General features: G+C 35.7%; 1 protein-coding gene across 3 annotated transcripts in view; it reads left to right on the forward strand.

Moving 5' to 3' along the window:
• The window catches only part of LOC132129725 (inactive dipeptidyl peptidase 10-like), a 42,851-nt gene extending 26,450 nt beyond the window's left edge, over positions 1-16,401 (forward strand). For 2 of the 3 annotated variants that reach the window (XM_059541426.1, XM_059541427.1), the window contains exons 6-25: positions 1,218-1,270; positions 1,840-1,921; positions 2,615-2,735; positions 2,998-3,152; positions 3,331-3,428; positions 5,102-5,225; positions 6,351-6,395; positions 6,581-6,685; positions 7,547-7,638; positions 8,209-8,256; positions 10,894-11,012; positions 11,107-11,154; positions 12,022-12,120; positions 12,560-12,626; positions 13,924-14,118; positions 14,394-14,448; positions 15,114-15,213; positions 15,321-15,379; positions 15,769-15,841; positions 15,919-16,401. In XM_059541426.1, the coding sequence (XP_059397409.1) occupies positions 1,218-1,270; positions 1,840-1,921; positions 2,615-2,735; positions 2,998-3,152; positions 3,331-3,428; positions 5,102-5,225; positions 6,351-6,395; positions 6,581-6,685; positions 7,547-7,638; positions 8,209-8,256; positions 10,894-11,012; positions 11,107-11,154; positions 12,022-12,120; positions 12,560-12,626; positions 13,924-14,118; positions 14,394-14,448; positions 15,114-15,213; positions 15,321-15,379; positions 15,769-15,841; positions 15,919-16,142 (1,962 nt within the window). In that variant the 3' untranslated portion in view covers positions 16,143-16,401. The remainder of the gene's footprint in view (positions 1-1,217; positions 1,271-1,839; positions 1,922-2,614; positions 2,736-2,997; positions 3,153-3,330; positions 3,429-5,101; positions 5,226-6,350; positions 6,396-6,580; positions 6,686-7,546; positions 7,639-8,208; positions 8,257-10,893; positions 11,013-11,106; positions 11,155-12,021; positions 12,121-12,559; positions 12,627-13,923; positions 14,119-14,393; positions 14,449-15,113; positions 15,214-15,320; positions 15,380-15,768; positions 15,842-15,918) is intronic. The other variant, XM_059541428.1, reaches the window with a different exon arrangement.
• The last annotated feature ends 1,315 nt before the right edge of the window (positions 16,402-17,716 follow it).

Consider the following 17,716-nt stretch of genomic DNA (forward strand, 5'->3'; position numbering starts at 1 on the left):
AACTCGTTTTTTTAAACCGATATTTGACAGTGTGAATCTGAACTATTAAGAGTTTTGAATGACATTCTGCTATCTGTTGACACTGGAGACTCAGTAATTTTAATGCTCTTAGACTTGAGTGCAGCTTTTATACTGTTGATCATGCCATTCTATTGTCTTGTCTTGAACATTATGTGGGCATCCGTGGAAATGCCCTCAGTTGGTTTAAATCTTTTCTTACTGACAGGACCTTTTCAGTTGGCATTGGAGGCTCTGTCTCATCCATAGCTCCTCTTACCTGTGGTGTTCCTCAAGGATCCATTTTGTCCCCAACTCTGTTTTCATTATATATGTTTACCCCTAGGTTCTACTCTTAGCGGGCAGGGAGTATCTTTTCACTTTTATGTAGATGACACTCAAATTTATCTGCCTTTTAAGTACACTGACATAAAAGGCTTAGAAGCCTTGCTTGCCTCTATAAATAACATAAGATCCTGGATGTCCTTAAATGTTCTACACCTTAATGCGAGTAAAACTGAAGCAATTGTGTTTGGGCCCTCTGTAGGGAAAGGAAAAACATTGTTGATGTTGGAAATCTGCACTCTTATATCAAACCAACTGAACATTTTGGGAATAACTCTGGACTCTTCCTTTAAGTTTGATCATCACATAAACACAGTAGTAAAGTCAGGCTTTTTTCATCTGAAGCTTCTGTCTACAGTAAAGCCGTTTCTGTCCCCCAAAGATCTTGAAAGAGTCACACATGCTTTCATTTTATCTCGATAGGACTATTGTAATTCTTTATATGCTGGAACTTCCCAGTCCTCTATTACAAGGCTTCAAATGGTCCGCAAACCCTAACATATTACTCATATTTTATTTTCCCTAAATTGGTTGCTGGTTCGTCATAGAGTTGATTTTAAAATACTGCTGTTTGTTTTTAAATCTCTTAATGGTCTTGCACCCTCATACCTACACTTAAATGCAAAAAATCCCCCCAGACCCCAACCAGACTTCACACTTGAAATGAAAAGGTCAATTTGGGCGCATTGCATTGTGTTCTTATACTGCACAATTTGGCAAGTTAAGAAATCCTGAAATTTCATGCATACTTTAAATTTGAATGCGGTCACGATAGACATACTACAGAAGACGTACTGTGGTAGTATGCAATTCCTCACATAGCCTTGTGTTTGTGTACAATTTAGAGATCTGCCATGTCCTCTGCCCCTTTCCAGGTATTCTCACAGTCCTTCACAGCATCCTTTGCAATCTACACAGTGGCCAGTGGGTAGGTAGAGACGGAGCTCCCTCTCTGCATGGCCTGCACTGGGCATGTGCACAACCAAAAACCAGTCCAGAGGTCCCTCAGCGTTTGTGCTTTTATCCAACTTTATCCATCAGGCATTGATTATTTAAAAGTATGGAAAGGTACTATTTGTTCTGGAGTTGACAGGTCTCTGCTGGATGAAAAGTTTTTACACTAACCTGCAATTTATAGAATGCCCTGACAGGGATTTGCTATGTTCTGTTTGTTGATAAAAGCCTGAGATTTTTTGCTTGTGGTTGTGACACAGCAGTGAAACTTAAACAAATGTCTTGAAGCCCATTTGCTTGTTTTGGCAGAATTTTCCAATTATTTAGCCTTAGCTGTAGTGTCATTGCATGACCAGACCCGACTCTGTATACTTCACTTTCATTTTGTATTAACTCTGCATCTGCATCGTGCTGTTTTTATGAACCCTTTCAAGCACTTTAAAAATGACCCAGACCTTGATGAATTGTACCATTTTGGGCTTCAAATGTGTTTGGAGTAATAGTTCAATCTAGGTGTGATGTGTTTTTGTGTACTTAAATTAGGGAGATTACAGACCTCACCCCATCCGAGGAGGATATATCTGTTCTTCAGTATGCAGCATGGGGACCTCAAGGGAACCAGATGGTGAGGATGAACCCACGGTCAATCTCTGTTTTACTGTAGCGAGCCTCCTTAAAATGAACTTTTGGGCTGTGTTTGGAATGGAATACTAGCTTACTAAATACTGCTCCATGTATACTGTGCTTTTTAGCATCACTGATACTACTTAAGTTTAACATTTTTGAGTTAGTCATTTTTGTTTTTTAAGTTGTTGTAATTTTTTTTCATTTTTAATATTTTTAAAACATGTATAGTATATAGTTTTCTATTAAGTTTTAGTTTATTTACTTTTAGTCATTTTAGTACTTCAGCTTTTTTGTACTTCAGAAAATGAAAAATTGTGGCAACTTGCTGATATAATATATACGTTTTAATTCCAGGTAATGGTTATTTTATTTCAAATAATGTTATTTTTTTTTAATTTTATTATTTTTATTTTTTAAATGTTTTTCCCTTCATATTTATAAAAGGTTATGTAATCTTTGGAAGTCTGATCAAATGATGAGTCAAGAAAAAAAAAAGGTTTTCATTTACTTTGGCAATATAGTATAACATTGTATTATAGGCCATCACATTAAAATAATTATGAAACTGTGATATTCTAGCTGTTAATGTGGACTCAGCCCTCATAAGTTCTTGAAAATCCCAGTAATACTCTTGGAATATCGGTTTGATCTGTCTGTATTAATGCTGGCTGTGTCTCTTTGTTGACTCCAGGTCTATGTCTTTGAGAATGACATCTACTACAAGCCAGATGTTTCCAGCAAAGCGATGCGTCTGACAGCCACGGGCAGAAACGGAATGGTGGTTAATGGGCTGTCTGATTGGACCTATGAGGGTCAGTGATCTTGGACATGTCGTCCCCTTCGACGCTCTCACTGCAGTCCATCACTTTAATGAATCACCTTAATTTTATGTGTTTCTTTGAGACAATTTTGACAACCCATTGAAGACATTCACAAAGAGATTATTATCTCAATTGGCCTCATAGATACACAGTGAGATAGGTAAATGAGATTCATGATAATCAGCGTAGGTCTACCTATGGGTTAATTAGCCTCATCAAAATTTCATTTCTGTCTCACCTTATTAAAATTTAGAGGAGATACTGCTGAAATATCCTGCATTTTGGTGGGCCAAAGACGGCGCACGCCTGGCATATCTGTCTATTAACAACTCAGCAACTCCTTTTATGGAGATACATCACTTCCTGGGTGGGATCTACCCTTCTAATGTTCTCTACCCTTATCCGAAGGTAAGAACAGTAGACATGATACAGCCAACTATTTTGTTTTTACAAGATGAAAAAAGCCCCAAATGAATCCAATATCACAGTTAAATTGAATATTTAATGCAAATATATGCACTATTCACTGACTGCAGGAGCATTTATTCTTTGATTTGATGATGTTAAAAGTATTTGCTCTGTACAGGCGGGTTCCAGAATCCCATCAGCCAGTCTGTTTGTGGTGAATTTATATGGCCCAGCACACACATTAGAGATGATTCCTCCAGACTCCCAGAACAGCAGGTGAAGTTTGTCTTTAATTATTATGTGTCCACAAGTACGCTTATGCAATGCACAGGCTGTGGATACAGAAGTGTTAATTTTTATTATCCTTTAAAAAAAAATTTGCAAATGATTTGTATTCATTTCGCTGTGGCTGTGGTGGTTGTAGGCAGCAGTCACATCGAAGCAATTCTTCATGATATGCAAATGTTTTAAAAACAAGATTAGTCTTTAACAAACGTGAATTTTTTTTTTAAATGGATGAACAGTTGCTTTAATGAGGGAGAATTGTCTCAACACTGTGCATAATGCCAGAATAAGATTTCAAAATAGATGTAGTGCGACAAAATCAAAGAATTTAGTAGTTTATTCAAAGTAATTCCTTCATTATTAAACCTTTTAATTGGCATTTTAAATGCATCATGCATTTGCAAACTGAAGAAAATGGGTTTGTTGGGCAACATTGGGTTATTGAGAGTGGTTTGATGTTACTCACTGAAGATTTTATTATATTTGCAGTGATAAATTTTTTTTAAATGTTTTTCCCAACCCCTTCAGTTCTTTGCATTGTCCCAATAGTCCTGTAGCAAAAAAGTACAGCCTGCATCATCCCAGGTTTGTCGGTGTGAGCTTACTGCATTTAGATTGTAGAATTATTGGCCATTCTTCAGCGCAGATATGCTTCTGCTCTGCCAGATTAGATGGAGGATGATGGTGGACAGCAATTTCAGGACTTACTGCTGGTTTTCAATTGGATTCAAGTCTGGGCTCAGGCTGTGCCGCTCCAGAATACCAACCTTCTGTATTTAAGCCATTCCTCATTGTTTTTGCTGTGCTTTGAGTCTTTGTCTTGCTGGAAAATGAATCTTCACTCTAAACATAGCTTTCAGGCTGAATTTTGTCCTTGATTGCAATCGACTTTCCAATTCCTCCTGGTGAAAAATCATCCCCAGAGCATGATTTTATTAAACGTTTATTTCACAAGGTTAGTCCCTTGAGCTTAAAGTCTCATTTTGCTACAGAGACCTGGCTAGAATAGTAGCATTAAACATCACGGTGTGTTAATAAACATAAAGCAGGGCTTATTATTGCTTGTAATGTTGCCCATTTCAAGTTGATTAGGATAAAAGCTTCTGCTAGGTGAAACTGTAAATATAATAAAACAGATCTGTCTCCTATTGAAAATGTATAACCAGTCATGAAAATGAGAATTAGACAATGATGATCACAGAGTGCTGAGCATCTGAAGTATTGTATCAAGCGAAATTGGGCAAAAATTTTGCTCGCAAATTATTAAACATTGTAATTAAAAGGAAAGTTGATGTGATAGTGTTAAACATGCCTCTGTCCCAACTTTTTTTGAAGTGTTGCAGCCATCAAAATTAACATTTGTTTATATTTACAAAATAGTATTAAGTTGGCCAGTGAAAACATTGGATTTTTTTTTCTTTTTCTTTGTACTTTAGTCAAATTAATAAAGGTAAAGAGAATGTACAAATAACCTATTCTTGATTTTATGGCATTTCACAAACTGTCCCAACTTTTTTGGAATCGGTTTTGTATAATAACCATGTATGAGTTTCTAAAATCCAATTTAAATCTTAATTTTCAAGATAGTATCTAAATAAATAATCAAAGTAGTGATTCTGAATGCACTGTCTTTCTGTTTGTCTTTCTTACTCGTCTTTCTCTAGAGATAGCTACATCTCTATGGTGAGCTGGATAAGCAGCACTCGTCTGACTGTGCGCTGGTTAAACCGCATCCAGAACCAGTCTGTGCTGTGTGTGTGTGAGGCAACGACAGGAGCCTGCTCAGAGGTGAGGGGTTACCAGCTCATCCACTGCAGCCCACTTGGAAACCTGAAAAGTGTCCCATCGATTCGGCTCTCATTTTGTATTCTGCTCAGAACATGCAGATAATCTCTTACTTCTATTCTGCCGGCTCAGCCTATAATTTCCTTTTGGAGGCGTGAAAGACTAACTCAACTTTACTTTTAAGCCTCAGCTGTAATGTATAGCCGGTCCTAACACCTAAAGGTCGCTCCCTTTTTATGAATGTGCTTGTGAGCGATTGAATGCATGTGCACAGGAGTTTCTGTGTCTGACAGAGATGTGCAGTCCTTGTTTGATTTCTACACTCTGTGTGTGGACGAATCTGTCAACAGTGCTTTATAATTGGAGGCATTGGGAGCTGTGCTGAAATACACAACACAGCGCAACTGTCGTGTGCTGAAAGTACAAATCCCATTCATTTTCTCCACAGAGAAATTGATTTTTAACAATAATGTACAAACCTCTTAAGACTATGTGCTCTAAGGCTGTTAAGCGATGATGGATGATTCTGTTGATGCAATCATTTTTTAGTCTCAGTACTGGTGACTTTATATTTAATTATACACTAATATTTAATAATTTTCTTACATATAATATTATATACAAAAATGTACTGAAAAGTACTTCAGAGTCACATGATCTTTCAGAAATCATTCTTATATGTTGTTTTGGTGCTCAAGAAACATTTAACATTTATTATTATCAATGTTAACACCGTTTTACTGTTTTATAGAAAATGTTAAAATGCTGTTTTATTTAGGCATAACAAAATTGTAATGTACTGTACAATATGAAAAATGAATATTTGACGGCAAAAGCAATCTAAATGTAAAAACAGAGGAGATGTGTAGCTTATATCTTAAATAAAGTTCACTTAAGAGCAGCCCAATGTTGTTCCTGACAGCACATCTAAACTGCAGATAAAAATGAAACATGCACTTCCTTAATGTGATGCCAATGAGAATGATGGATTGACTGAAACTCTGCGTTAGCCGTGGGGTTTGTTATGTACAACTCCATGGCAGGCAGAAGAGAACAAATGATTTAAACACATATGTTACTTATAATTTATGACATGTCTAATCCTTTTAAAACATATTTAATCTTCAGAGGCACCAAATGGCGGTGGACTTCTGGCACAACAACAAGCGGCAGGTAAGTTCAGCCTCTCGCTCTCTCTCTTTCACTCTCTCCAGGGAGGCATCCAATCAATTCTCAGGCTGCGTTCCTCGGTTCCTAAAAGCTGCATCCAACTTGGACGGAAATTAATTGCATCAAAATGGTGTTTTCTCTCGTTGATCTGTTGGAGGAAAGTATACTGACGGTGGCTTGTCCTTCAGGAGGAGCCGTTGTTCATGGCAGATGGTTCTCTGTTTTACCTCATCCTGCCTGCCAAGCAAGGGGCCCGTGGGGAGTTTCTCCACATCGCCAGCCTCCCTGCTCAGGTCTGTGGGTAGAATATTTTCTTACTCACGTTATGCACAATGAAATTAGACGCAGTCATAAACTTCATAATTAGAAACATGAAGTACCCAGCATATATGTGACTTTTTATGGATGTGTGGGGGCGATGTTGAACCCCTATGTATTGTAAAGTGCAGTCTCCCCGTTTCTCTTTATTGATGTGTTAGACTGTTAGTCTGATTTGAATATATAGTTAGGTTTTCACATGCACTAGCTCTTAATTTAGATTCCTGTTTGCTTTCTTCAGTCTTTTACAAATTTATATAATGAGCTTGAACTGACACGTGTCATGCTCTGTTCTTATATTCCTAAATAACAGAGATAAAAAAAATCTCAAATAAGAAAATGCAACAAAAAATATAATAATAATAATAATAATACTGCTACTGCTACTACTACTACTACTAATAATAATATAAATAGTTATATATATTTTTATTTCATTATATTTTTCAGAAATATTCTAGAAATATATTTATTATAACTTTTTTATTGTCTTTAAATCAAATATCACTTAAATCTAATGTTTCCTTATCTTTCTGCCCACTGCTTGCCATCATAACCCACCTTTTCTATGAATCTTATTTATTTCTATATATATTACACGATTTCTTATTAATAATATTTTTTATATTTTTTATTTGTAATATTTGTATATAGATTAAAATTTTTATATACATTTTTTTAATCCATTTATTATAACTTTTTTATTTTCTTTAGATCGTGTTTTGCACTCTGACACTTAAATGTATTGTTTTCTTATCTTCCTGTCCACTTCTTTCCATTATAGCTTGCCTTCTCGAGTAAGCTTTATCTATCTCTTTCTCTTTCTTTTTCTTTAGACTTCCACTCCTTCTGTTTCTCCTCGCTTTCTAACATCAGGGAACTGGGATGTAACCTCACTGTGCGCCCTTGACGAGGAGAACGATAAAATGTATGACAGATCGAATTTTATGAGCAAACCATTTCAACTCGAAAGCCTCAAGACTGTGTCGTAAAGCATCCCATAGTCAACCCAACTACCTAATATGAGTAATTATTGAATTATACACACCTAGCGATCCCATTTAGCCCACCGAATCAGCAAAGATGGCACTTAATTAAAATTAATACAGTAATTTAATGTTGAATTGGCTGTAATGACTGTCATTTTCTCTCCGGCTTTGTTTCCGCATAAAACAAACCCTCTTAATAAACCATCCCAGAAGTAATAGCTTTAAAGAATTTTTTTTTTTTTTGTCATCTTTTCAATTAATGAATATTTATAAGTAGTTAGATCTATAGCACAAATCAAAGTTTAAGCCCACATATCGATGACTTACAATTAATCTGGTACTGACAGAAATGAATGCATGTCACTACCTTCCCTACTTTGCATGTGTAACTGCTACTAACCTACTTGGTATGCAGCTGTACGAAGGTAGTATGTGGAGGATAAATGACTGTCTACAAATAGTAACTCAAAAACCTTTTCAGATTTACTTCATGTGTCTTTCCCATGCAGCTATTTTCTGAGTACGGAGGAGTCGCAACAGAGCAGACACTTATACAGGTAGGTTCTGTCCCACTCCCATACATCTTTTAAGCTGTGATATAATATTTTGTCATCACTGAATTCTGCACCTCTTTGCGTCTAAATCAATGTGACAGCATTTGCACTCCCTGTTGTGTTGTGTTGTGAGATATTTCATTTTCTCAGTATGTTTGTGGATTTTGTACGTCCATGTCCTCATTGCATGTTGATATTCTGCATCCAGTTTCTGAGAATGTGTGTTCATTGATGACTTGTGTTGTAATCAGTAAAATCTTTCCACTCTATATCTGAGATGCGTTTCAGGGACATTTGTGAAAAGGCAATAGAATTTTTTCCCCTCTAGTGAGCTCCAGGCAAGAAGCCCGGCTAATTCATTTAACAGGAACGACAGCTTAGAGAGAGAGAGAGAGAGAGAGAGAGAGAGAGAACGCGTGAGGCAGAGAGCAATAGAGAAGGTTGAAAAGGAGATGGGCAGAGGGGGAGGTGCTGCGCCTCACAGCGATTTAAAGGGTGTTCTCTAACCTTTGATTAATGCTTTAAGACTCTCACTTGCTATCAGTGGGCCACAAGTTCTCAAAGATTTTTTATTGTGGCTATCCAAGCAATATGGTGAAAGTGCAAAGGTCCAGCATGTGTGTGTGTGTGTGTGTGTGTGTGTGTGTGTGTGTGTGTGTGTATGTGTATAATGCACTGGAATTTATAGGGACAGTTCAGCTCAAAACTCTATTGTTTGTTTATTTAAATAAGTTCATTTTTATTAATCAGTGATGCATTAATTTAATCAAAATGACAGATTCAGTTTTTTTTTTCAAATAAATTATTTAGAATTTTATATACATCAAAGAATCCTTAAAAAATGGATCACAGTTTCCGCAGAAGTATTAAGCAGTACAACTGTTTTCAATGTTGATAATAATAAGAAATGTTGATAACACTTTATTTTGATAGTCCACTTTATACATTCTACTAGCAGTAAGTAACTTTGCAACTACATGTCAACTAGCAGTTAGTAGAGTATTAGTAGACTGTCTGCTTAATATCTTCTAACACTTTCTTTGTCAACTTATTGTCAACTTATACTAAGCCTAAACCTACCCCTAACACTAACCCTAAACCTACCCTAACAGTCTACTCTGAGAGTTAGTAGACATGTAGTTGCAAATTTCTGAGATTTAGTTAGTTGACATGTAGTTACAAAGTTACTTATAGTCAGTAGAATGTCTAAAGTGGACTATCAAAATAAAGTGTAACCGAAATGTTTCTTGAGCAGCAAATCAGCATATTAGAATGATTTCTGAAGGATCATGTGACACTGAAGACTGGAGTAATGATGCTGAAAATTAAGCTTTGCCATCACAGGTATAAATAGCAGTTTGAAATACATTAAAATAGAAAACAGTTAATGTCAATCTTCATGACTGACTGACTTCTATAAAATACAAAAAGAGACATTTTTAGTGTTCACAATGCTTTTTTATACAATACAGTGGGCTGTCAAGAGCCAAAAAGTTTATTTTTAAGTCGTTAAATCTCATTTTGACAGTCCTGTTTACTATAGGAAGCATGAACACTATTAAAAATGTTTTATTTCCGTGTCACAGAAGAAAGTCAGATAGGTTTGGAAAGGCATGAGATTTACTACATTATGAGTGTTTATTTATGCATAAACAATTACTTTAAAGGGGTCATATGATGTTACTTAAAAGAACATTATTTTGTGTATTTGGTGTAATGAAATGTGTTTTTGCAGTTTAAGGTTAAAAAAGCACATTACTTTCCACATACTGTACATCAATGTTGCTTCTCTATGCCCGCCTTCTGAAACCCGTTGATTTTTACAAAGCTCATCGTTCTGAAAAGCGAGGTCTGCACTGATTGATACCTCAAGTGTGTGACACAAATGTTACGTCCCTTACCATACTGTGATGCCGTCTCCCGGCACGACGAGAAAAAAACAATAAAACCCATTACAAACAAGGCATTTGCTGCATCCATTGGGGACATAATTACTGCTTATAATGACTTATACTGTCTTTTTACACGTTGCGTTGCATATCACACTGCATAAACTTAAAACCATGTCTGCATTTGTGATCGGAATAAACAACAAACAACAAGCGCTACTCTACACTGCTCAATACTCGCGTTTGAATCATCAGTGGCAAATTCTTTAAATATGAAATTCAGAAGCGCCAGACTGTCATTGCAAAGATGGAATTGCCCCACTTTATAGGAACAACCTTTGTGCAGTATTGTAAGTATAACTTAACCACTGATTTATAGTTGTGTCCTCTTTTGGAAGATCAAAGTTTTGCTTTCTTTGCGTGAACATTTGGGCGTTGTTATGCAAATCTACCCACACAGCGATGTAGATATGTGGGGGCGTGTTTAAACAAGGTGTTTTAGGAGGGTGTGGACGAGTCTAACTTTTATAAAGAATATCTCTTTGGGTTGGAGACTTTAGTCTTTGCAATGTTAGGGATCTTATCTATGCATGAACAGCTTGAAGCACTCCACAGAGAAAGGAAAACTTGAAATTGCATCATATGACCCCCAGTATTGAGAAGAAAATTAAGATTTAAAATTTGATTGTTGTAGATAGCATTAACATTGATGACAAATTGTGAAATAATGAAATGCATGCTTGTTGACTAGTGTGGAGCTCGGAGGAGTGTTTCATCGCCAGTGTCTGACATGCAACCTGTTTGAGCGATGCAGCGTCTTCAAAGCAGACTTCAGCCCCAATCAGACATACTTTACTCTCTATTGCTTGGGTAAGATCACGCCGTCTCTCATGCACAAATATAAACACACTTAGGTAGATGAAAATAGATTGACGTTTCTCATCTCTGTTATACTTTTTTTCAGGCCCAGGTGTCCCAAAGGTGACCATTCACAGCACAAGTTACCCTTCCAGTGAGTAGAATTAATATTCTTCTCATAACAAGCCATTTGTGGCTCACAGAAAGAAAGATTTTAATTGCTAAAACAATTGTGTCAAAAAACAAGAACTGTTTATGTATAAATGCACCTTATAAATAAATGCCGTATTAAGCATTTATGTAAAATATGACTTGTTATTATTGTAAATTTTTGTTATTCAAAAAAAAAAAAAAAAAAAAAATATATATATATATATATATATATATATATATATATATATATATATATAAACTTATTCAGCACAGCTGTTTTCCACACTGATATTAAGAAATGTTTCCTCAGCAGCAAACCAGCATATTAGAATGATTTCTGAAGGATCATGTGACACTGAAGACTGGAGTAATGATGCTGAAAATTCAGCTTTGCATCAAAGGAATAAATTATATTTCAAAATATATTAAAACAGAAAATGGTTCTTTTAAATTGAAATAATATTTCATAATATTGCAGACTTCTAAGAGACGTCTGCAATTTAAAAGTCATGGACATAAACTTTTGATCTATATTACTCACATTGAAGGTGGGATCTAAACTGTATCTAAGGACTAGAATATCATAGAGTACCACCTATAAACTACCTTAATGATCAATTTAATTGCCAGTATGATTCTGAGAAAAAAAATTCATTATATTTTCGTATGAAAGCACCCTAGTGAGTATTTTTAAAGCTTGTTGTAGTGCGAGTGTTCTCTAAAACATCTAAAAGTGCTTTATGGTATCGTCTTGAATTTTATTATCTGGATTCATTATTCTTAATGAGTCTTAATATTTAAATCCAAGGTGGTCAACTGTTGTGGTTTTATGCCAAAAATGTATTAAGTTTGGGTGCTTTCCTTGCAGGATACACAGTGGTGGAAGACAACAGCCTCCTCGCTATGTCTCTTGAAACCAAGAGGCTCTCTGAGACAGTTTTCCAGACGCTTTCCTCTGACAACAGCGGTAAAAAGATTTATTAAGTAACTGATTACATTCCTCCTTTCAGCATAAATTGATCTCAGCCTTTTACAAAGCCAACTAGATTTAAGAAACAATCAGATAATTGTTTCGGTTTTGCTAACTGGATCTTCACAGCTGTGCCATTAGTGGTGCATTTGGGGGAAGCCTGTTGCAGCGTGTGTATTTTTGCGTATGTGATGTGTAAGGGGAGGTTTGCATGTGTATATAAATTGCACATGTACTGTACATCAGGTCCCCTGGCTGTGTTTGTTTGTGCATGTATGTGTGTATTATTGAGAGTTTGTTAAAAACCAGCAGGCTCATGGGAGCTCATTTGCCAGTGGTTAAAATATTGATGAGTCGGTACCCAGACTTCCTTGCTGTATGATACAGTTGAAACGACCCTTTGTTCTGTTTTAACTGCCTTTGCGAATAATTACAGACCTAGATCTAAAGATGTCCCTGCCTCCTGGGTACGGAGGAAACCTGCATCCTCTCCTTATTATCATGTAAGTGTCTCCTTGCCCTTCACCAGTGCCTGTTTCATACTGTTAGTACGGCAGTATTGTATTGTATGGATGCCCCTTTTTTTTCCAGAGTAAAAAATGAGACAGGTGATTATGAGATAAAATATATATAAAAAGTCATGTTTTGTGAGACACTAATATTCATCAGTTTGAATTTGGTAAGACTTTTTAATGTTTTTGAAAGAAGTGTCTTATGCTCATTTATTTGATTACCGTAATAAAACAGTTAAAACAATTCTATTCTAATATGTTATTGCAGTTAAAAATAACTGTTTTCTATTTTAAGTTTTAGTTTAATATTTTAAAATGTAATTTATTCCTGTGATGCAAGCTGAATTTTCAGCATCTGTCAACTTTTAATTAATTTAATGAAACTTAAATTTAGTGAAATAATGAATACATTTTTTTTTAAACCCTGAAAAATATAACCCCTAAATATAAATTGTACAATGTAAATGCAAACTGTAGTGTTTAATTCACATTGAGAGATATAAAAGCTACATTGTGGGATTTAAATTTTTAGTTATAAAGTAACAAATTTGAGAAATAAGTTGGCAGCTTATTTTATGTTGAAATTTGTGAAAAGTCACAATTGTGAGAAGTTGCTTGACTCAAACTTCCATTTCCAATAGGATGGATGAACCAAAATTAATATTAGTTACGAAATTTAAACTCTCAGTTTTTTTGACTCATTTTTTTTTATTAAACTTTCAATTTCTACACAATATTGAAATAAAATGCAAAAGATTCTTTTTTTTTTAAATGAAACCAACATTTGCTGAATTGATACATCATTTTAAAGTCACATGACAAGAGAATAGCATGCTACTGCTTGAAACGTTAATGGTGAGCTAATGCCTATGCTTTACTCACGATTTTTAAATAGTAGGCATTATGTACTATGGTCAGTGTTGCATTAAGAAAACAAGATGCATGCTAAGTGTCCTAAAAGTGACAAATCGGCTCTGATTCTCACACCAAACAAGCCCAAAACTTAAGCTTGCCTAAGACTTATTTCTTGCCTTGCAAGCAGTGGTATCTCCTTGTGGAAATGCAAATCTAGTTAGGACTCTCCTCTCCCTCGCTGTAGTTGGTTAGGCTACATGATTTATGAATGCTGCGTTAATAAGCAATATGCACATGCTCGATTGAGATGCAAGAAGTGTTCAGCAATTGTGAACACATTCACAGAATGCAGATCAGTGCGCTGATGTCTTTTTAATCTACAATGTGATGTTATATGTCAACACCTCCACCTATCCGTTCTCTGCACCTGTAGTGACAGTATTCCTGGGAGGCAGTCGGTAACGGAGGAGTTTGCCCTGGGCTGGCCAGAGGTTTTATCCAGCCTGCATGGAGTGGCGCTGGCTTGGATTGACAGCAGAAGCTGGGTCTCACAGGGACAGAAAAGCAGCATCCTGGACCCTCGCAAGCTCAGTTCCCTCCGCATTAAAGATAAGCTTGGAGTCGTGGAGTGAGTCATTCTCTCTTTTCAGTTATTAAGAGTAATAGCTCTATTAGTAAAGTAATTTTGCACATTACACCACAAAATATCTGATTAAAGCAGACGCTGGGTTTTCTTTCAAATTTTCTTGAACACTTGTTTGAATAATTTAATTTAACCTTTCTTGCTCCAGGCAAAAAATCGACGTTTATGTCTCTGCAGAGTTAATATGCTGGCTGATTATAAAACACCAGCCATTTATCATAACGCCTAAATGCCACCTGAAATTCCTTGTTTTATTTCAGATGGTTAATGCAGTTGCCATACATTGATGGGAGAAGAGTCGCTGTTTATGGAAAGGTAAAATATATGTTCTGAAAATTGAGGGTTCAGACTCAAACTTCTGATTAAATGAGTTACATTTGAGTAAATAGCTGATTTATGCAAGTTGGAAACTGTAAACATATACATATATAAATACAAACCCTTAAGTATTTTGAAAGTGCGTCAAGACTGGCACAATTATATCATTCAAGGTGGTTTATGGGAGTAAGCATTCAATGCCAAGCTCTTTTGGTGCAATTTGCTTGCCACAACTCTGATTGTTGGAATTTTCCTCACAGCATCATGGGTAATGTAGTTTTTCACAAGTAAATTCACACAATTCTTTAAAAATATATCAAATTCAAATAATGTGAACTGATGGATGTAACTAATGCATTTACCATTAAATAACAACCTCAGAACTCACAAAAGATCTGTATTTCAAGGTTTGTAAGTTATCTTTTTTTTTTTTTTATTAATGGAATTTTTACAGGACCAACCTGTTGCACTCTATATTATATATATAGCACCTTAGCGAAGTTTTAAAAGTTTTTTTCTTCAAGACTGGTCATAACCTTTTAAAGTCAGTTGTAAAAAGGGGAATTGAAGGTTTTTTTTTTTCGTAGGGATTTTTAAAAAGTATTCATTAAAAAAGCATACAGTTGCAGAGCTCTGACATCAGCCTACTTTTGACCTCACAGGGACTTGGTGGCTATTTAGGTTTGAAGATGCTGACAGCAACCAATCAGATGTTCAAATGTGCTGCTGTCATGGCTCCCATCACAGACTTCAAGCTCTATAGTGAGTTCCAGCTCCAAACGCCACGGAAGAACAATATTTCTATCTCTAGTGCATTGCTGTTTCTTTTCACAATTATGTGTGGAAATGGATTCAACCTTGTTTTTCAGGTGCTGCCTTCTCAGAAAGATATCTGGGCCTTCCAAATAAAGAGGATCATTCATACATGGTAGATATTGCATCAACCTTTGCATTCATTATCAAACATTAAGTTATGGAAAATAGATATTATGTAAAATAAATCACATTGTGACAAAATTACCGGTACAAATTATAGTTGTGAGATAGTCATATTGTCACAAAGTTATGAGAAACAAAGTCACTTTTGTGAAGTGAAAGACAAAGTTACAAGAAACAGACACAATTATGAGATTTTAAGTCACATTTTAACATTTAAAGTAGTTAAACAAAGCCATAACTGGATAAAAGGTCAAATTTGGGAGAAATAAAATAGCATTTATGAGAAACAGAGTTGCGACGACCTTTTTGTTTTACATTCAGAAACAATCTTCTATATTAGGACTGAGACTAAGATGCCTATATGTTGTTTCTTTGCAGGCTGCATCTTTGTTGGACGACATTCACAAGCTAAAGAATGAAAACTTCCTCCTCATACACGGGACTGCAGATGGTCAGTTTCAGAATTATAAATCCTTCACATACATCATTTGTGGATTTCCAGTCATGTTTTATTGTTTGTGTGTTTAGCACGGGTACATTTCCAACACAGCGCTGAGTTGTTGAGTCGTCTGGTGAAGGTAGAGGCCAACTACAGCCTTCAGCTGTACCCAGACGAAGGCCATACTTTAAGAGAAGAGCGGAGCATCCAACACCTCCACCGCACACTCCTTCACTACCTCCACAACTGCCTCGAATACGACCCCTTCCGCAGCATAGAGGAGGAAGAGGAGGAGGATGAAGAGGAAGAGTGATCTCTTCCACTGTGTCTGCTCTCGGTCCTCAGAGGTGCCCAGTACTGGTGGATGCATTAATTCTCCTAAGGAAAAATGAGCAAAATGGAGATCAAGAGGACCGAATTCACCAGCTATTTACCATAAACTCAATTTTGGAAAGGTTTTTTTTTTTTCCCAGACTGCAATCGTAAACGTTTCCTGAGCGTCCAGGAAGATCCAACACAACTGCTTTGGTTCAAACATTTTCAAGTAAATCACACACAGAATAATGACTAAGGGCCCCCAGTTTATGTGTACAATGGGCAAAAGATGCATGTTGATCAACCTTTATGTTGCAGCGCCACACTGAGGTGAAAGATGGATATTTCAAGACATGGTTTGTGGATTGTGCAAGTTGAAAATACTAGTGGTTTTACTGATTCAGTGTTATTGTTTACTATTTGTTTAACTATTACTATACTATAACTATTCACTGTTAATTGAAATAAATCTGAAATCAAATATAAATATTAGATTAATAATCTTGAGTGAAAATGAGAAATGTCGCCTTGCCAATTAATGTAAATAAAATAGTTTTAAAACGACTAAAACTAAAATAAAAATAAATTAAAGCTAAATAGAAATTTCAAAATGATGAAAGCACATAAAATGACTAAAAATAAACTACATAAACTAAAATGAATCTACCTTAACTAAAATGAAAATTAAAACCACATATACAAATTAAAAGTTATAAATACTATAATTGTATATAAACAGTACTAAAAACCACACAATCTCATGCTGATATCTAGAAAGGTGGACAATATGATGCAGCAGAGATATGGACCACAAATGAGATTGCTGGCAGGAAATTTTAAACAAAATTAAAATTCACAAAAAAATTGGAAATAGAAATTGTTTTTCAGACATTGACACCAAACTGAACTTGCACATCTGTCAATCAGCCAAACTGACATTGTTTTTGGATGATAATCTCAAAAATGTCCTGAGATCTGATCTAACGCTAGCCTGTTGAATGAACTGCAAAATGTAATTTGAACCTGGCTCATTATATGCATGACACACCGGCTGCATGGTGCTGTATATTCATAATCTCTGTGCCAAACGCAAAAGAAATTAATGAAAAAATACTTCACTGTGTGAAAGACAACAAGTTTTGAGCATCTCCATATCATTGTGGTATAAGTACACAGTAAACTGTCCTTACTGTAAGACTACAAAATCAGTGACTCGCACCGTATGCTGACATTTACAGAAGCCTCATAAGGTCTCCAGCATACATCATATCTCTTCATATACGTCGAGCCCTGCTTTGTGCAGTTTCATGTCGAGAGTAACTATATTTTAGCTGGCAGGCAAACACAACTCTTTGTGTTGCCATTGTCATGCAAATGCAGATTTCATGTTCACAGATCAAATGTGCCAAATACTACGTGACCAAACCTTTCAGTACTGACTTGTGTTACAGTTTTGAATGTGGCAGTTTGTGCATTTAGTATTTTTAAAAGTTTCTTTAAGATTCTTTATGCAGGATTTACTTAATTTATATTTTTGAAAAAAGAAGTCTGTAACAATGTTTAAGTTTGGTT

The sequence above is a fragment of the Carassius carassius genome, chromosome 46 (genome assembly GCF_963082965.1).
Source record: "Carassius carassius chromosome 46, fCarCar2.1, whole genome shotgun sequence".
In the NCBI taxonomy this organism is placed as follows: Eukaryota; Metazoa; Chordata; class Actinopteri; order Cypriniformes; family Cyprinidae; genus Carassius; species Carassius carassius.